Source organism: Balaenoptera borealis, assembly GCF_965194805.1.
Source record: "Balaenoptera borealis genome assembly, contig: HAP1_SCAFFOLD_627, whole genome shotgun sequence".
In the NCBI taxonomy this organism is placed as follows: Eukaryota; Metazoa; Chordata; class Mammalia; order Artiodactyla; family Balaenopteridae; genus Balaenoptera; species Balaenoptera borealis.
The window spans coordinates 87,143-108,415 of NW_028123572.1; the positions used below are offsets into that span (position 1 = coordinate 87,143).

Below are 21,273 nucleotides of genomic sequence, written 5' to 3' on the forward strand. Positions count from 1 at the left end.
GAGAAAGACAAATGTCATAATGATATCACTTATATGTGGAATCTGAAAGGATGGTACAAACGAACTTGTTTGCAGGGCAGAAATGGAATCACAGATGTAGGGGAACATCTTGTGGTTGCCAAGGGGGGAACGAGGGGGAGGGACAGATTGGGAGATTGGGATTGACATATGCACGCTACTATATGTGAAATGGATAACTAATAGGGACCTGCTGTAGAGTGCAGGGAACTCTACTCAATACTCTGTAATGACCTATATGGGATAAGAATCTAAAAAAGAGTGGATATATGTATATGTATGGCTGATTCACTTTGCTGTATAGCAGAAACTAGCATGGCACTGTAAATCAACTATATTCCAATAAATTTTTTTTAAAAAAGAGAATAAAAAACTATACATTTGCAAGATTAAAATAATAAAGGATCCTGCTTGAAAAAAGATAAAATAAAATACAACTCAGTTTTCTAAAGTTTGATTTTCCATGCAATCCCTTCCTCACCTCCACTTGTTCCACTCCCGTCCTTTCTTCAGACTTGGGAATGTACCCAGAACAGTAGCCAGCATGGCAAAATCACAACCTGGATTTATGAGGAAAGCTTTAACATCAAATATTTTGTATCTGTTGTCCCACTGTCTTCAATTATCATGTATCTCTTTTAAAAATGGGATAAAATAGCAAAATAAACAACTTCGAAAAAATAAGTCACTTTGGACTTAAGCAAGAGTAGTCTCAATAGAGTGGTACAGGCAGAAACCATGTGGGGAACTAAAAATGGTGTAGAATAGTGTAGAAATTATGTAAGAAAAACATATATAGAAGAATTTGGCATTGAAAGGAAGGAGCTAAATAATACTGGAGATAGCAGCATCATGCAAAAGTTATGAATTTTTGTTTTAAATATGAACCTCAAATCAATATCTTATGACAGGACTTTTGGTCTCTTCTGGGGATAATATACACTCTGGGAGGAAGTATTGGGATTTGAGGGACATTTCTTATGCCTTATAGGGATGATGGAACAAACCTAGAAATCATAGAAAATCTAAGATGTCTAGTTACTTAATATTGTCTGTCTAGAGAAAACATGACTGATGCAGGAATAGATAGGAGAGTGTGGGAGCAAGTGTTCTTGGCTCTCAGGAATGAGTCAGAAGGAGGCCAGTGGTGCAGCGTCAGAAAGGAAGCATGATTCCTTTTCCTCTAAAACTAGAGTGAAGGTGCAGAGGGTGGATGGAGACAGATACATGTTGATGTGGGTGGTATGGGTAAGTCAGGTATTCTTAAGAGTTTTTTGTCCTCAGAAAAATAGAACATGAAGTCAACTACTGAAGCTGAGTGTAGGATGGAATTTATTTTGATTTATTCATTCACACATTCAAGCAGTTAACACATTCTATAGTAGGCTGAGGGATTTAAAGACACATAGTTCCAGCCCTGGCCTAGCATAGTTACTACTGTGTGTTTGGAAGGGAATCAAAATAAAGGAACTGAAAGTAGTGCAGAAACAACAGAAATTGGACATTGCAAATCAATATTAGACCACCTAGGAACCAGATCCTAATAGGCAAGCCCCTCCCCAACAGGCAGGTAGAAGGTATATATGGTTGAAGGACTGGTATGTGGGCACTCTGGGAAGACCAGGAGGAAGTTGTGTGGTGTAAGTGACACACGGTATTGAAGCTGGCCACAGTATTAAAGCTAAAGGGAAACCTGGTGTACCTAGAGGGAGCGGATGGTTTCACAGATAGTGAAATGGTGAGATCTTAGAGCCAGGTCTTGGTGCTCAGCCAAACATATGGCATTGCGTGAATCTACATGTGTAGTAATGGAGTAGGATTTTGGCCTCATCTATCCTGGGTAGCCTTAGGAAAGTCATTTATCCCAATCAGCCATTGCCATAGAGACACATTCACCTGTAGCATGGGCAATTTGGTGTTATCAGTTGGTAGATTACTCTTGTTCCAGGTTATCTATATCCATATTTGTCAAAGGTTGTCTGCCTTCTGCACCATTCTGGTCTGTGTTGTCTTCCATAGCAACATCAGGAAAAGCAGAACAAACAAAATCTTTGAATTATCTGGATCGTAACTGGAATAAGCAAAGGCTTTGAGTACCTGAGTTTGAATACTTGCTCCACCACTTAAAATAGTGAAGTGAACTTAAGCAAAGCATTTTCCATTCTGAGTCTCAGTTTTCCATTCTGTGAAGTATATTCAGTAATGACTGTCTCCCATGATTGTTGTGTGGACTCAGTGAGATAATAGAAGTAAAATTACCATAGTGTCTGGTCTATCTTGGTACTCATGAAACATTATTGCCTTTTCCTTTCTTTAATTGAAAATAGCCATATCATTTCCATAAGATTTGAAGCTTAGTGCAGGTCAGTGGTTGAGCTAATACGTGCTTCTTAAAGACATTCAGGTATCCACTCTGGTCTCTCAATCATATATGATGGAGTCCTTCTAAGGCCACTCTTCCCTCCCTTCTCTCCCTTTGTGGCCTTAGGAACAGGATGGCCCCAACTAACCATATAACTTGGCTAATATGTTCACTGCCCTTGGCTGTGACAGGATCCCCAGTCAAGCCAGCTTAAGCAAAGCAAAAATTTTTACTGGTTCAGATAGCAGAGAACTTTGGGGCCTCAGGCACAGCTGGATTCACAAGGTTCAAATGATGCTCTCTACACTCTTTCTCCCTATCTCTGATTCTTCCTATTTTCTACTCATGGTATGGATATTGACCTCTTAGAGTCCCTGATTCATGTCATATTAGCCTAGACTCCAGCACTGGGGGTGGAATGGGGACCAGAGGTAGGGAAGAAGACATTTATTTCTCCCAGTATCTATATATATTCAATTTAGGAATTGGCTCTGATTGGCCCTGCTTGGGTCCTATGGCCATCCTCAGAAGAATTGCTCTTGTGGGAGGGTTGTGGGTAGAGGAGTGGGGGAATTGAGAACTCTAATCTGGCTTAGCTTGAGTGACTTGCCACATTCTGGGGAGGGGTAACAGGAACATAGCAAAGTGATCTATAGCCCCACTGGAAACACAAAGAATGGGGGAAGGGCAAGAGTGCTATGCAGACAAATAAACTACAGCTCTCCACTAAACACAGCCACCAGGCATCACTTTTCTGTTGCACAGAGTCATGATGTGCTGTGTGATATAGAATACTGTGGAATGGTGAGGTGCACTGTCTCCTGGGAAGATAAACTAATATGGTACATCACGGAGAGATGTGGCACATAGTTGTAAGGTGAGAGATGCTGTGAGGAGATCAGGGACACTGTGGTGAGAGGCAGTGTTGCCACACACACACCAGAGAGCCCAGCCTCACCTGCAGCTGCTGCTCCCCCTCACCACTCAGTCTCTCATGACTACCAACTCTCAGGCCTGTGCTCTTTTCCTCGCATTGTACCTGGGACTCCCTCCACGCAACCTGGCTATTTCCTTGCTGAGCACCTCCTTTTATAAGCTGTCCCCGACAGCTGAATAGCATTTCATACACTTTGCGGAAGATACAACATTGATCACACTGTATTACAGCACTGGGAACTTAATGAGGGCTTGATGGATGGAGTGGGTAAGAACACAGTACTGAGAGGGTGAATAGATGAAATAACTGAACTCATCCTTACATTCAACGAACATTTATTAACACAGAAATGAATAAGGCTTGACCCCTGTTATCAGTTGCTTGGTGCAGAGGGGCAGACAATCACAAAGCTACAGTAGAATCACAGTATAATAAGTACCATCAATGAGGTACAGACAAAGTATTTTGAAGGCACAGTGAGAGGGATAGAGGGATGAGGGAGTAATATTTTGGAAAATTTATACCTGCCTAGAGCATTCAGGGAAGTCTCCAAAGAAGTCATCTGTGAGTTGAATCTTGAAGGAGGAGTAGAAGTCACCAAGTGAACAGTCAAGGAAGGAGCCCTACAGTCTGGGGCTCAGAGATATAGGTAAAATCAGGTAAGTGAGGGATTCAGGGAACCAGGCATGAATGATGGAATAAGGAAAAGAAGAGGGAGTAAGGACTGAGTAGAAGGAGTGTTGAGCACAAGCCCATAGCTCTACTGTGGAAATTTAAAGGTCTTGTTTCTCCATGAAGAGGGAAGGGGGAAAGAGGAGGGTGGGGGGTCCTCAGATATAGGTCCCTGACACTTCCTCAATCAGTCCGTGGGGCTCAAACGCCAAAGCCAGAGCTTCACAGTTGTGATCTAATATTCCTAAGCTACTAAATTGCCAAGAGCACCTTTTCAGAAGCAAAGAATTTGTATGAATAATGCAGTTCTAAATGGCAGAGAGCTCCTTTCACCTTTCTCAGATGCAGTTCATTCTGCCTAAGAAATAGCTCTATTTCCTTCAGGAAATCAGATGGGGTGTAGAACCTGAGCAGGGAAGGTGGGCTAGAGTGCAGGCCTTGTATTGATCTCATAATTGGATGGTAAAATGATGGTTAAAGTCTATTTTTTTTCCTTTGAATTATCTTTATATATCAGCATAAAACTTGAAAAAATATATATTCACAAACCCCTTTTTCTTGTTATTCCTGTCTCCTCTATTATTTCATACCCGTATGTATTTTAATATGCTTAAATTTTAAAAATAAAACTTTTTAAGAATTTTAATTTTAATACATCTTTTTGTTTAAATATGTAAAGTTCTTATTTAAATCTCTCAAACTGAACTTGTCTAAAGTTCATTATAAATTTTAAAATTCTTTTTCTCTAATTTTTCCTTTTAAGATCTTTTAAATTTAATTTTTAGCAAATTTTGTCCTTTTGTCTTGAATTGTTCTAAACTTTCCTCTTTTAAAACTTTTCTATAAGCTTAAATTTGAATTTTCATCCCTTTCTGTATTTTTCAAAACTTATATCTTAAATTATGCATAAATTCTCAACACATATTTTATGATCTAATTTTTAAAGATTTTTATATTTATACTTATTTCTATTTAAATTTTATTTCATTTAAACTTTTAATTTTAACAGTTTCCTTCTTTTTTCTTTTTAATTTTCAAATGGTTTCTTTCACTTTAAATTTTTGGTAAACTTTCATTTTTAATCGTTTTCCTTGTTTTATTCATTTTATCTTTTTTAAACTAAGAATTTCTAAAATTTGCATTTAAGCTTTAATAATTTTAGTTTTAAATTTTAAAACTTTTAAACTTTTAAAACATTTATTTTAAAAATATTTAACTTAAAAAATTTTCAACATTTAAAAACATTTTCTTTTTAAGATTAATTTTTTTCTTTTTAAATGTTTTTCTTTTAAAGCTTTTGAAATTTTCTTTTAAAATATTATTTTATTTAGCTATTTTACTGGTTGACCACAGCTGGAACACCAACTGTGAGGTTTTTTGCTGATGAAGGAATACTTCCTGACTTCCCACAGTATTTTCATAGAAACAAATGACATATAGTAGTGCCAGAACATCTCTATTCCTACTCTTCTCACCTAAAACATTCTTTTCATTTAATTATGCTTTATGGGACCATTTTCAACCTCTGCTCCCTCCCTCCCATTTAAGGCTGAATGGCCATTAGTTAATATTCTTTTTTTCTTTCCTCTTACAGACCCATAGGCCATGTTAAATTTGGTTCTTTATATCAAGATGCTAATTGTGATGTAGGGGCTGTTGTCATTGTCCATTCCTGGTAGGTTTGTGTGTCACTTCAGGATCCTTGCCTATTAATTTCTTTTACTTTTTTTCTGGTAAGTGGTCTGGTAAGACTAGTCTTTCTCTAGACCCTGTTTGTGATAGAACAGTAAATACCCTTCACTGTAGGGTAAGTCCTCAATGGTAGCCTTGGTGATTACAGCATCATCACAGCTGAACCACTGGTCTTTTTGTTGCTGGATAAAACTGGTATAGTGTCCACTTTCCAAAGTTCCATGGTGATTAATCACTACAAACAAGGAATACTTATTCTCAATGGGTGCACAATCTATTGGTGGCTGGCCTTCTTTCATTCTGCTCTCTTTAGTAGAGGCCAAAAATGGAGTCATGTCCAGCTCCAAGGGAAAGGAGATAAAAGTATTAATCTTTCGCCTCTGTTTGCCTACATATTCAGACCGCTTGAGATGAAAACAGGCCACAACGGGTAGTTTCTTCATTGTGAGTTGTTTGGTAGATTCCTGATAGCTTTGGCAACTACTGCATTTGATTTTGGCACTGCTTCCTAGATGCTCTGGCCTTGTAAACCACTGTAAGCAGTCTGTGAGTGAGGGAATTCCTGGTATGTAGTCATCCCTCCTCACTGTGCCATTAACCCTCTCTGGACTCTGGGAACTGAATGTGGCACAAGAGCCAGGAAAGTCTAAACTGATGTCCCAGCATGGATCTATTGTGGTGGACAGTATGGAAAACTTGACATGTGACATCTGACTGCAAGCCACCTGTAAAGATTTCGTCTATGATGCAGTTACAGCAGGTGGGGTTATTGTTCTCCTGCCCAAAACTATCATCTTTGCTGTGTCTATGAAGCACATCTAATATTGCAGTGAGGAACTCATGGGCATCCTGCTGCCTGTACCCTGCTAAGTGTTCTGCATGAATCCATATCAGGTGCAGTAACTTATAGAGAATGTGAGGAGTTCAGCTCCCAGAGTACATAGCATGAAAAAGTGAAGACATTTCACAGACAAGACACAAGCTGGGGTTTGTCATTTCACATCTGTGCTTGTCAGAGAGGAAGAAATCTTTCAGTAGAGGAATATGGGTAAGTGTCTGGACAATACAATTCGTAAAACAGGTGTTCCCAAGATTGATTAGCCCTCTCAGGCCTACAGTACAGACTGACTTTTTTCTCCTCTTTTTCTTGGGCTTCACCAATTTTGGCTCCTGTTCCTTTGACTCACAGGTTGATTGCTTCTCTTCAATACCTGATGTCATACACTGTTGTTGAAAGACATCTGATGAAGTGGAAGCTAAGAAGTTCAAAATTTTCACTTTTGTTTCTTTGGCAATCTGTTCTATGTCTTTGTCATATACATAATCCTTACACATAAAGCAATATATAACCCCATGATAGATGTCTACAGCTAAATTGTGCTGTTTGGTTTCTGCATGTTTGTGAATATGCTTCTCAGTAAAGCAGCCAAAAAAGACACAGGAAAGACAAGAGTGGAGTCTGTTCATACTACATATATGACAGATGCATGACTTTGCCTTACGTTTCCTAGTCTCCGTCTCCGGGGTCCCACTCCAAATAAAACGCTGGTAGATCAACTGCAGGTTTTTCTGCCAGTTCTTAGCTACTTTAAAGCCCTCCACATAAGAGCACCCTGTGGGACCCTGATCAAACTCCACCTCCAGCTACCAGTCTCCTAAGCCACCTCGACCCCCAGAGCGGCGTAGGTCAGCAGAACAGCTTCGCTGAGTCTGGGGCCTGGACCCGGGCCAGGGTCTGCGCCGAGATCTGCGCCAGGGCAGGGACCTGGGCGGCGGTGGAGGGGGAGGATGGGCTGGAGGCAGGGGTGGGGCCCAGGGCCCTGACTGGCCTCGGAAGCGGGCCTGGGGCTGGGGCGGGGGCGGGGCTTGCGGCGAGGGCAAAGAGGCGAGGAGCTGCTGTGACAGTGAGGGGCGGTTGAAGGGAGCACCTTCTCGTCGCTGCAGCTGCAGCTCCACGTCAAGTTTTCCTCAGGTGCAGGCTTATGCTTTTGTGATGGCTCCAGCTTCATCTCCTCAGCTCCCTGGCCTGAATACGCCTTTGCAGCCCCCAGTACCTCCTCCTCCATTTCCTCCGCCTTCTCAGACACCTCCTCGAGTGAGGCTCCTCCCTTACATCCTGAGCTCCAGAGGACCAAAGAACGGGAGGGAAAGGAAGCTTCTAGAACTTGGGCCATCAACTCGCTGCCCGGCCATTGGAGAGAGGCATCTGGAATCGAGTTGCGACTGTAGATGGAATGAGACAGGGATTTCTGCGAATGATCTGGCCAGCGTCATGGCCGCGGTGCATCCCCGAGACCCCTCCCACCAGCCCTTGAGCTCAGGCAGCGGCTGCTGTGGATTACACCTACTCTACTCAGAAGCTGCGGGAACTGGTGTGGAGACCTAGGCGGTTACCTGGTTTAAAGGCGATCGGATCGTGCTCCGGGCTGGGGAGTGGAGGCGGGTTGAAGGGAGGATGACGGAGGGAAGAAAAGGTAGGGGGGCGGAGTACGGCCTGAGCTTTAGGGTGGAAAGAGATGAAATCTTTAAAAAAGGCGCCACCCTCTGACTGCCTTTCCTGCGCCTTGCGCAGCCTCGCTTTGGTACAGCTTCCTCTGACGTTCTTTCCTTATATCCTAAAAACACTTGGGTCAACATTTTATTTTAAAAATGGCTGAAAGGGGGCCACCTATGGAAAACGGGCTCAGGGGAAGAAAGTGTCCCCCTGCTCCCACCTTACCAGTGTTCCTGGGCTGGGTGTGTTCCACACTTTGCCCCTACCTCCAAGCGCACGGTCTTTTGGTCAGCCGAGTTTTTGCGCCCTCTCAAGCCCTTGTCGCTTGTGTCCCCACTCACCTTGTTACTTGCTTCATCACCCTCATTCCTTATGATTCCTCCCAAAATTCGGACTCCTCTCGCCCTCCACGCGTTCAGTGTGTGGCCCCCTAAGTCCCTGCCTCTTCCCGCCTCCGCAACGACCCCAGCCCCGCTGTTAATTTAAAGGTCTGAGTTACCTTGGGCCCCAAGCGCGTGATACAGAACCTCAGCAGCAGCTGCTGCTGTCCAGGCGCTCCTCAGCCAGCCTTCTCTCCTGACCTCTCCTCAGGGTGGTCACAAGGGGGCCGCCCCTGGCCCCTCCCCTCTCGACGTGTGGCCCCCAGCCCCGGATTCTGCACTCCTGCAGTGATGAATGCCACCGCTGTCCCGCGCAGTCAGACAAACCTCTTCCTAAAACAGATTCTACTGGAAGTAACCACAGCGACGGATTCTAGAGAAAGCCCCTGGAGTGGACGTTCTGACCTCACCTGGCTCCAGGCCCGTGCTCCGCAGAAAAAAACTTTCATTGGGAAGGGGATGGGGGTTGTAGGGATGTCAACTCCCTAACAGGAATCCCTTAGGGACCCATCAGAATCTGATCTCTAGGAGTTAAGTGGAGAGAGGGATTCTGTAGTGTGCGGAGGGGAAGCATAAGCAAGGGCTTCACACTCCTATAGGAGAGCCCCGGCACTTGCTAGCTGTGTGAGCTCAGATATAATACCTAACCTCTCTGAGTCTTAATTGTGGTGTCTTTTAAACAAAAATGGAAACAATAATCCCAACCTCTTATGAACACCAAATCATAGTCTATATAAAGGATCTTTATGGTAAGCTTTATCTTTCACACCTCTCTTTCTCAGTCCCGACCCTAAAATGAGCCTATAGCACAATGCCTGATACACAGTACAGGAAAAGAGAAGACATCTCTTTGGAAGCTCTCTCAAAGTTACTGCTTAGTTCATCAGCTTATCCCTCCTAAGCAGTTCATGTACATGAGCAAGCACTCAACAAATGTATGCAGATCCCTTAACTGTACTAACCGCACTAGGTTGTGCTTTGAGAAACTCAGAGTAAAACGATTTGTGTCCTCCAGGGGTTCAGAGCCCAGGAGATTTTCCCCTCCCTTTAACAGGTTCAGCATCCAAGGCCACAACCCCTAAGATAGATGCTATGTCCAGAGCTTGTTGCCCTTCCTGTCCAACCCCAAGATTATTCCTGCTCATCAGTGAGGATGTTTAATGCTACGTTTAATCTCTCTGGGACAGTCATGTATCTCCTTTTCTCAGGATTAGGATTCAGTTCTCTCAGGCTTCGGAGTGGTATCTTGAAGGTGCCTTCCCAAATGGATGTCAGTGATTTTAGAACATCAAAGTGATGCATTAATGTATATGAATTTTCAGAGTGAGCACATATCAGTATGATCTTGGAGAGAAGAACCGCCATAACTGTCCTATAGCCCAGAGTGACTATAGGTTGAGAGGTTCAAATAAGAGTTAGTCTCCTTCAGAAGAATATGTTTGCCTGGGAGACAAGAGCGTAATGCTCTTAAACTTTTCTATCATTATTAGCTGTGTTTGTAACCTAAAGCAAGCTACACATCATCTTTGCAACTCAGTTCCCTCCAGTAAGAAAAGAGCTGGTTTGACCTGCTAGCAGTTCTTACCATAAACTCATGACAACTCAGCAGGAATCCTAATGAGGTTTTCAATTTACAAATACTTGGTCCCCAAGTCAGCTAATGACCATGTATCTGACTGGAAAGGCCATTGCCACTCTCATGGTTCTAACTGCCACAACGTCGCATCAGAGAGGGAAGGCTTACTGTTTTCAGGCTAGAATTTTCAGTTTCTTTGGATGCAGCTATGCTCTTGGTACAGGAGCCTTGAGAAGGAGCCTTAAGAGATGAACAACCCACTCAAACTGAAATGCATTAGTTTAGGCAAACTTTAGTTTGTCTTCCTCTGGAGTTTTCAAAGGACTTTTAGTAAAAAAAATAATAACAGCAAAGACAGCAGGGTTTTCCAACACCGTGGAACTTGGACCTGCATAAATATTAGAGATGTAGATGTGGTATTTAGACAGATTGCGCCAGAGGATGGCGGAGCACACAGACAAGGTGGCAGTGAGGTGAGAGAAGCAGAAATGGAGTCACCAGTGGGTTCCCAGGAGGACTCTGAGAGGAGGCAGGGTTAGAGAGAGGAAATGTTCTGCCCTCCTTCTGGTGAGTGCCTAATGGCACAGGGGAAAGTGAAGATCCTCTCGTGGCCTGAGGGGCAGTCCCTGCTACCTCCCCCTCCTCATCCCCTTCATATGAATCACTCTTTGTCTTGTGTGTCCTCCCTTGGGTAGAAATTTGGAGTAGGGTAAGAAGAGCTCTGTGGCCCTGGGAGTCCGGCGGTGCCTCCCCTACCTGAAAAACAGCCAGTCATTGCCCCCACATACTGGCCTGCTCCACCCAGATCAAACCTTGTGATTCTGATCCACCTCTTGATGGTAGAACCCTGAGGGCTACAACAGGGAGAGGGAGTAGGTCCTCAGGATTCCATGATGACTCCTAAGTCACCTCAGAGGTCCTGCCCCAGCTGCACTTCCACAGTTGGCTTTGGTCTGGACTGATCTCCAAGAATCTGTCCTCCCTTCTGGTTTCCTCCAGTTTTACACCAGCTCAAGTGTTCTCTCCTCCAGGAGGCCTTCTTTGATCCCCCAGATCTGGAGGGGTCCTTCAGAGTACAGCAGCACTACATAGGCGGGGCTCTGCTTTTCTAAGGAGGATCCTATTGGGCCCATCAATTTGGACCCTGCCCCAGCCCCTCACCCTCTCCTAACCCTGTCCTTTTGTCATCAGAAGGAGGCCTGCATGAGGATACTGCCCACAGAGAAAGAAGATATCTGTGTAAGTATAACTGGAAAACATGTCCAAATCTCAATCATGTAGAAATACCTGGAGGGGAAGCTCTTTGGTATTGTAGACTAATTTATGAAAGAAAATACTTTTTTCCCTAGGTAAAGATATTTGCTCAGCCACAGCTAACAAAAGAGTTGCTCATTTCAGGTTAGCAGACCTAGATGGAAATGCTGACTCAGTCATTTGCTAGCTGTGTAACTAGCATGAGGCCCAATAATGTATGTTTGTGACAATTTACCAGCTGATGATGGTGCTGAATACTGATGCTGCTGGTATTGGGACCAGACTCTGAGAACCACTGCTGTGGGTTAGTGTTAATGAACCACAGGTCAAGGCCATTAGGTCTTAGCAGGAACCCTTTCTGATGTGACTGGTTTCCCAGGAGTATCTTATCTTGGCTTGCCTTTTGGTTTTCTAACTGCAACAGGTGCTGGAGGTATTTTGTGAGTAGAGTGGAATAAGAAAGAGAGGGATCTGGAAAAAGCCTGTTCCTGCAATCCTAGTGCCTCAGGACCTTTAAAATGGGCCCCCTGCAACCTCACGCAGCATCTTTCTCCCAACCTGGGCCTCTTCTCCTCAATCACCTCACTTCTCTGAGGCTAGCATTCCAAAAGGCAGACTTGCAGCCATTGCCTACCCCTGGCTAGGTCTGCAAGGAGAGTGCTGTGGACTGGGTTAGGGTCTTTTGGGACCCACATTGTCTGCCAGCCTCCTGCCCCCTACTCCACTGGATGCCTTCTTCTGTTCCATTTCTTCCCTGTGCACCACTTCCTAGCTGGTCTGCCTCCAGCCTTCAGAAGCAACAGCCTTAGAAACCGCTGCTGTGAGCACTCTCCTGCTCACAGACCTACAGTGATTCCTGTGACTTCTTGGTTCTTTTAAATGGAAACTACACAACATCCCCAAATCCCAGATATGCCCAACCTCATCTTCACTTTCTGTCCGTCATGACTCCAGTGCTTCAACGACAGAAACCTCTGTACTGTCCCTGTCTATGAGATAGCATATATGAAATCACCCAGCATGTTCAGCCCAACCCGTTCCATTCCCCATAGATTCTCATTTCATAATGTCTCCTAGCACAGGCATTTTCAAACTTTTGGCACCTTGGGTCCCTTTGGCAGCTGGATGTAGCCTATTGCTCGCTTAAGATAATAATATTTGTTTTTAATAAATGCATAAAGTTAAATTCACAAAATTATAACAGAAATTTATTATAATGAAATACAGTTTTGAATTTTTAAAATATTGTGATTTGGTAACATAAGCTTCTTTATTAATGCATTAAATAACAGTATCTAGTGATGGGCATGATAACAACTATAATTTCAAAGTAATTATGAGCATAAATGATACTTCGAGAAATGTGAAACAAATGTGCTGTGATATGAACATCTTTATTGGTGACATTGTCACATGTACTACTAATATTACAGTGGTTTCTAGCTTAGGTTCATAGTTGAATTTATGTTAGAGATAGATGAAAATAAAGACATAGGTCTTTTTCACATCCATATGAACAGACTTCTTTGAATTCTATATTCTGACTACTCTTGCTTCATAATGTCCTGACCACTTTGTCTGCTTAGTGGGCAAATGTATTACAAACCATCTATTAGATGCATATTATGTGCTATTTTCTCTACACCCATTTAAATGTATTCTATCACTTGTGGTGCAAAGTAGGTATTGTTATCCACACCTTGTAGCTGGGAAAATGAAGGGACTATTTTGCATTGACCCAAGATCACACAGATGAGAATGGGGAGTGCTGGCCCTGGAGCCTCTGGGACTTTTGACATAGTGCTACATTTTGTCTCCTAATCACTTATTGTATTTGCTTCAGCTCTTTGGATGGTAGAATGTAATTGGAACATGTGGCTGAGTTCACTATGTTTCCACACAATTCTGGGTAAATTACTGAGTATTTCTCTAAGGGAGTCAGGAAACTCATTCACTAAAGAAGCCAACAGATGCATGTTCCAGTGGGGAAGGGATGAGGATGCTGGAGCTATAACTGGTGGGTCCCCTCAGGTCTGACTATGTAGAGACTCTGAAAGAGAGGCTTGCCTGGGGCCTCAGCAGAAGGGCATGAATGTGCAGTTGATATTGAGACAGTACACACTGGTACCTGTAACTTTTTTAAATACTGAAATATTCCAAACCAGTAAGTATATATGATAGTACTTGTGAGAAGTGGTAAAGTAGTGATATAAATTATCACCTAAATCATTAGATGTCATGCTGACCCCTGCTAAATGGGCATCCTATTGCAGTGACATCTGAGAAACATCAATGGTGCTTATTGACTGCAGGTTTGACCTGTCTCATGGTAGCCAGTACAGTTGCATTTTCCATTCTTTATGAAGTACTTAGTACTTTAGAACAAGTCACTACTTCAACATTAACCTTAAATTACATAATTGGTACTGCTACTGACTACAAAGGTCTTTATGTTGACTTTTTCTTATTGGTTACCGTTTTTATTAAAGTTGTCAATGGGGACAATATTTTGATATCTAAAATTTTAAGATTTTTAAATTAAAAAAGCAAAAACATGCAGAATTATGAGACCACCAATTTTGGATAATTTATCTCAATTTTTATGTTAAATATAAGAGCCATGAACTTCTGTATCTCTGGGAGAATAGAAGGGATATAAAAATAAAAATGAATTGCCAGGCCCATCTCATAGCATTGTGAAAAAAAAGAGTAGTCTATATCACCTTTTGAACAGTGTAAGAATCTGTTAAAAAAAAAAAGACAATGGATATATATGACATGAAAATCCATTTGATTATGTAAATTTAGGAAGAGTGGTTTATTTTATATAATATGATTTTTAATTTATATTTTGAATAGATAGTATGCACAGGGCAAAAATTCAAAATGTACAAAACTGTATATAGTGAAAAGTTTCCCTGCCTCTCCTAAACACAACCTCTAGCATCTCCCTGCAAGAGACAGCCACTATTCCTAGTTTCATGTGTATCCTTCGAGAATTATTCTATGGAAATACAAATTTAAATGTGTACTATCTAGTTCATTTTTAACACAAATGACAGTAATAATATAAACATTGCGCCTCCTAGCGTTTTTAAAACTAAGAATATATCTTAGAAAGCATTCCACAACGGAACATAAAGAACTACAAAACTGCAGTTGTGAAGGATGAATAAGTATGGAGATCTAATGTACATGATAACTATAGTTAATAATGTACTGTAGGGAATACTGGACATTTCTAAGAGAGTAGATTTCAGGTGCTGTCTTCATACACACAAAAATGGTAAATGTGTGACGAGATGATACGTTAATTAGTTTGAGTGTAGTAATCATTTCAATATGTATGTACACATTCAATATGTGCATATATATATAAAATCTCAAACCATCATGTTCTATACCTCAAATATATACAATATTTATTTAACAAATCATTCTTTAAAAATTGCACTTTGGTGATTATAGTGTTAAAGAAACGAACATAAATGGTTACCTGATATTTAAAAGGATGCATAAGATTACTGATATTGATAACTTTAAAGAGTTGCTTTTTGGAAGATATTTTGGTTATTTTCTACTGTTTGTTGTATCAATCAATGATGCAAAGAATATACTTGTACAACATCATTTCCACATCTATGTGTCTACCACTGGAACAAATACCTGGAAGTTTATTCAAAAGCTGTTCCCTGGGTGTCTACTGAGTGCCAGGCTGGGGCCTCATGCTCAGGATTACAACATGCTTAAGTTTCACACTCAAGTCGCATCACACAGTTGACGCAACAATGCATGACCCATTATGGTGAACCCCAAATCATGGTTGTCAACCTCAACAGTCAGGGGATAAAACAGCCACAGCAACTAGGGAAGGATGTAATTCATTTGCCACTAAAAGCACTGTTGCTTTCAGCCACTATTTGGGGAGGCCGCCATAAGAGCTTTACACTTTCCCCCCAACCTTCTGCATCCATCTGTGAAACCCAGGACTTTTCATGTCCCAGGGAGAGGTTTTCTGGGACAGAGGGATTTTGGCGCTGAAATCGGGATAGTCCTGGGCTAGACAATGGTCACTCTTCAACTGTCTCAACCAAAGAACTTTGTAAAATTTTACTTAAAATGTGAAATTTGGAAGGAACACCATCTGAATTAATTTACCAAACTTTACTGTCTGTGCTTGAGAGAATGGAGTTAATGAGAAAATGCTCTGATGAACATGTATTACAATTTGAAAAGGTGTTACCAGTGTAATGCCAGGGAGAAAGCCTGGAATTTTAGCCCACCTGTCAGATAATTTCCCAAATGTTTTACTTTGGTGATAAGTCATCAGGTTCAATTATCTCTGGCTGGTGCACAAAAAGGTGTAAGGTAAATAGTCCCAGTATTTCCCAATAAACTTTATGTTTACCACCTTACTTCAAATAGCCAGCAGAGTAAATTAACATTCTGAAAAACTAAACATTGAAATGCTGAAAATAGGAAGAATACTTGGACCTCTACAGGCTCCCTGTGGTGACAGAGCTGCAAAAGAGTTTAGAAATCATATCAAGCAATGTCTTCTATACACTTTAATAGAAATTGGTTGTTAAGCTATGACTTCTATCATGTGTCAAATAGTTTTATCATAAATAGTTTATTCGGGGACAAAAGGAATATACTTATGATTTTCACTTATACAATGATGTATGTATTGATTTAAATGACCATACCATTTGTAAATTATTTTGAATATCATCTTTGCATGCATGTGGTCTCAGGTTTCTTTCCCTCGCAGGCCCTCCTTTAGAGGTGGAAGAGGTTCTGAAAATAAGGATGGATTCTCTTTCAGCTCTCAGTTTCTTCCCTGATTCTTCATTAGGGTTTATCCAATTGCAGCTCTATTTTTAACCATCTCGAGTGCCCCCAGAAACAGGGGTTGACCCACTGTGTATGAGCTGGATGGTAAAAAGGGCAAGTGACTCCAGTGGTAGGTAGTGACCCTAGACCATCTTTTTTTCCTCCCCTCCTGCCAGCCCCCACCTCACACTTTGCCAGCAATTGAGAGACTTGAGGCTCCTTCCTTCCATCTGCCACCAGAGTCAATCAGACCTATGGAGATCAAATGCTGTGGATTTTTAAGGTCAGGTATGATTACATCTAATTTTATCGCTTTGGAAACTGCAATTTGTTTAATGTGTGGGCAAATGGGATTCAATTTTCATATCTCTATGAGGACTGATATGCCTACATTCACAAAACAAAGTCAAGTCAAGTAAAAAAAAATCAGGTCATACTATATACTATAAAGATCCTATTTATAGTACGATCTTAGTCATCTAAAATATGCACATGCACAGAATATAAGAGGGGAGGAAATATATTGCAATACAAACAGTGGGGATTTATGGTGACAACATTCAACTTTCTTTCCTCTTTCTTTGTTTCCACAAACTGTTGTCATGTGCCTATGCTATATTTTCACGATGGAAAGATTGCCACCCCGTGTCTCAGGGTAATGAATCCCCAGGGACAGGGGATCCCCTAGGCAGAAGTTCCTAAAGAGTGCAAGATTCCTTTGCTATATTGCCGTTGCTCTGCAGATGGTGCTGATTTTGGTTAGGAAGTGTACCCTTGGTTATGACCCCTAGAAACCTCTCTGCACCTTTGTTATGTTCTCTACCAAGCTTACATACTACATACAAGAGAGTAAATAAGTCCTGTCGCCTGGTTTCTTTCAGGTAAGAAAATTTCAAGCACACCACCCTCAACATCCTTACCAAAGGCACATATTACTGTGTACCTAATTTGTTCATATGTCCTTCAACAAGAACAAAAAAAAGTGATTTTTAAAAAAAATAAAATATTGTCTAAGAAATCAGGAAGACATCCTCTTTATTCAAAGTTCTTTCTCTAGGTAAATAAACCTTGTTTCAAATTGCAGAGCCATTTCCAGCACTGCTTGTTGAAGATTGGCTTATATCTGCCAGAATCTACAATTGACATGACGTCCATGAATATGTGACTGATATTTCACAGACATTTTTCATATTTCACTTGCTATTGTTCTCATGAATGTGACTTTTTTTTTTCTGTTCCTCATCTCTTGCCCCCACATTATTAACCCCGGTAATCCAAGCATTTCATTTTTTATTTTTAACTTTTTATTATGGAAAAGTTCAAACACATAAAAGCAGAAAGAATAGTACAATGCACCCCATGTACCCATTAAGTTCAGAGTCATCAATTTCAACAAGCATTAACTTTCTTCAATTCTTGTTTCATCTATCCCCCATCATACTTAAACTTTTCTTTCTGGAGTGCCGTGAAACAAAGCATAGACATCCACTCATTTCATCCAGAAATTCACTTTAATAGGTAAGGACCAGTTTTAACATAACCACGGCACAGTATCATACCCAAGAAAATGACCAAGATTGACTTAACATCATCTACTACCCGATAGCTTTTCCATTCCCCCAGTTGTCTCATAAATGTATTGATACAGTTTGTTTGAGCCAATTAGGATCCGAAAAGTTCCACACATTACATGTGGTTGATATGTCACTTAGCATCTTTTAATATACTACATTTCCCCTCATTCTTTCCATGCCATTTATTTGCTGAAGAAAATATAATCTGCTCACTTCTTGCCAGGACTGGAAAAACAGAGGGGCCCTGGTTTAGAAGCCTGGCTAGGACACAATGGCAGTCACGGTTTTCCTGGTCCTCAGGCCAGAGGGTTGGGTCTGGGAAGATGCTGGGTCATTCCTTCCTTCTTTTTTCTATTTAAAAAATTTGCTTTCGTGTGTTTCATGTGTACAACTTTTAAAATGAAAAATAGAAACGTAAATAGAAACAAAGACCCTTAATCAGATCATGCGCCTTGGTTTTTATTGTCATTGTGGAATGGCTACATATTCCAAATTCCATTCATAGGAATTAGGGCTCATCTCTCCACGTCACTTTTTTTTTTTTAATATTACTTTTTATTTACTTATTTATTTATTTATTTATTTATTTATTTATTTATTTTTATTTTATGGCTGTGTTGGGTCTTCATTTCTGTGCGAGGGCTTTCTCTAGTTGCGGCAAGTGGGGGCCACTCTTCATCGCGGTGCTTGGGCCTCTCACCATCGTGGCCTCTCTTGTTGTGGAGCACAGGCTCCAGACGCGCAGGCTCAGTAATTGTGGCTCACGGGCCTAGTTGCTCCGCGGCATGTGGGATCTTCCCAGACCAGGGCTCGAACCCGTGTCCCCTGCACTGGCAGGCAGATTCTCAACCACTGCGCCATCAGGGAAGCCCTCTCCACGTCACTTTTTGACCCACCTACAACACTCCAGTCCAGGGAACTGTCTCAAACAGTTACATTCCCTCCTTAGCTTTAGTGTGAACTGTGGTGAATCTTGTCAGGATTCCTTGGAAAGGTTGCTCTCCTCTACCCAAGAGGAAAGATTCTGAAACACGTCCCCTCATATTCCCAGGAAACAAAGGCCCCTTGGACCCACTCCATTCAGATCTTACTAGGTTCTCCAGGGAAGATCAGTAGAAATTGGAGAGTCATGTGTCAACTACCACCTTCACCTCTGGGGCTCCCTGCCATCTCCTCTTGTTTTCTATTCAAGAAAGGAGCAGTCCTACCTTGACATTTCTCATCTAACTAGGATCACTAGTGGTGACAGAGGTCGAGGGTAGTCTTCGTGATGGTCTCACCATCTGTTGCTTTCAGTATTGGGTACTTTCCAGAAGCAAAGTTGTATATGGGGATACTATTTGAAATAATAAACGTAAGTATTTGTCATTATTTTTGCAATAAATATTTTACCTTCCGACAGTCACAATGGCCCTGGGATGGGGAAAAGTGTGTATGTCCCCTTGAGAAGAAGGATGGCATGATATGAGTGTTAGGTCACTGACTCTTGAATAGAAGAAATAAAAGAAAGTGTTTCCTTCTCAGAAGTGTGGGAAGGGGAGAGAGAGAGAGAGAGAGAGAGAGAGAGAGAGAGAGAGAGAGAGAAAGAGGAGAAAATCAGTTAGATGTGTGTGTCCTGATATCATCTTCTGAAAAATCCTGTAAGTAGTGGTATTAGATGGATGGGAAAGCTGGGTATAGAGGCGGCATGTGCAACAACACTGGGGCCATTATGACAGTTGGCAGATGAAAGATTTTTTGCAGCTTGTGAAGACATTTCACTCAGAGTGGATAGGGAGAGAACAGACCTATGTCTGCACTCCTGAACCTTCCTCAGTTCCCATTTGCTTTAGAAGAGATCAAGAATATCTCACCAGCATCATGGAAGTGTGCAGAAGGCAGTTGCATGTTTGTTGCTGAGCACACCAGAGTCCCTCTAATGGGGATGAAGGGATGTTGGAGCACATTGGTCTACAAAGTGTGGTGTGCACACACACATGAGGTGGGTAAGAAGAGCTATTGAGGTGTCAAAAGGAAACATTAGAAATTCTAAGCATATAAAAATGAAAAAAAAATTTTTTTTAATTTAAAAAAATCACATCTTTTCCCATTTCTAATTTTATTGTATGTTTTATGATGATTATTGCATACTAATACGGTGTCAACAGTATGTAATTTGTAAATTAATGTACATATATTGGAGGTATGCGTTCAAAATCTTTTATTACTGGTGCATGTATTAGATTCTCAGGCTACTATAACAAATGACCACAAACTGGGTGGTGAGAACATCAGGAATGTATTTTCTCACATTTCTGGAGGCTAGACATCTGAAGCAAGGTATTGGCAGAGCCAAGCTCCCTCTGAGGCCTCCAGGGCAGGATCCCTCCTTGCCTCTTTCTAGCCTCTGGTGGTTGCGGCAATCCTTGGTGTTCCTTGGCTTGTAGACGTTTCACTCCAATCTCTGCCTTCCTCTTCGCATGGCGTGTTCCTCCATGTGAGTCTGTGTCTCCATGTGTTCTCTATTTTTTATGAAGACAACAGTCATACTGGATTTAGGGTCCACCCTAATCCAGTATGGCCTCACCTTAACTAATTACATCTGCAAAGACCTTATTTCCAAATAAGAGTCACATTCTGAGGTTCCGGGTAGACATAAATCTTTGGGGGCACACTATTCATCCGAGTGCAGTGTGAAATGAAAAATGATCAGAGACCATTGTTGTAGTAAATATTACACTGGGCACCCTCATTGGAGTCAGCTTTGAGTTGCAACCAAATCTCAGGGGGACCCATAAGTCTAGCAAGAGAACAGTCCAATAAGGAAACAGTATTCACACTGCATAGGCACATAAGCAGAACCCCAAAACAGCACTCAGACTGTGGGCACCTCTGTACTGCCACCATGATATAGCTTAAGTGGAATCCTTTCCACCAATCCCCAGACATAATTATATAGAGGAGAAGGAGAAATAAGTAGAACTTAGTCTTGACTCAATAAGTGCCTGAAATGAAGCAGCCAAATTGGAAGAACCTGAAGAATCTTTAATCATGAAATGTAAGTGGTCATCCCCTGTCCGCCATTAGTACCCATTGGCGTGTGTACTGGAAAAGCAGGATTAGCTGTGGAAAACAAAGAAGGCATTTTGTCTTTGCACAACAGAGCCTACTGTATTAAATTTTGAGATTCTGTTAACAGATAGTCTGTGAAAATGGGCCTCCCTCTCAATTTATGGTGTTTATATCCCTCTAGTGGTTTCAAACTTCACCTAAAAACTGGCATCTCCCATATTGTATGCATTTTGAACCAGCTCGCAGATAATGGAGGGCAGTGCTATTTAATATTTAAGAGCAAAGTACATAGCTTGGACTTGGAGACACTTGGTTTCAAATCCTTGTTCTGCCATTTAATAGGGACCTTGCATGTCCCTGCACAAGCTACCTAACCTCTCTGAATCCCAGTTATCTCATCTGGAAAATGGGGGATTATAAACCCTAT

At 41.6% G+C, this 21,273-nt stretch overlaps 1 protein-coding gene across 1 annotated transcript; it reads right to left on the reverse strand.

Moving 5' to 3' along the window:
• Positions 1-522: 522 nt before the first annotated feature.
• USP51 (ubiquitin specific peptidase 51) lies at positions 523-19,354 on the reverse strand. The gene is given in 6 exon segments (XM_082408985.1): positions 523-6,368; positions 6,370-6,605; positions 6,609-7,325; positions 7,329-7,537; positions 7,540-7,904; positions 8,675-19,354. Coding segments are annotated over 5 exon segments (2,106 nt in total). The 5' UTR covers positions 7,856-7,904; positions 8,675-19,354; the 3' UTR covers positions 523-5,740.
• Between the last annotated feature and the right edge of the window lie 1,919 nt (positions 19,355-21,273).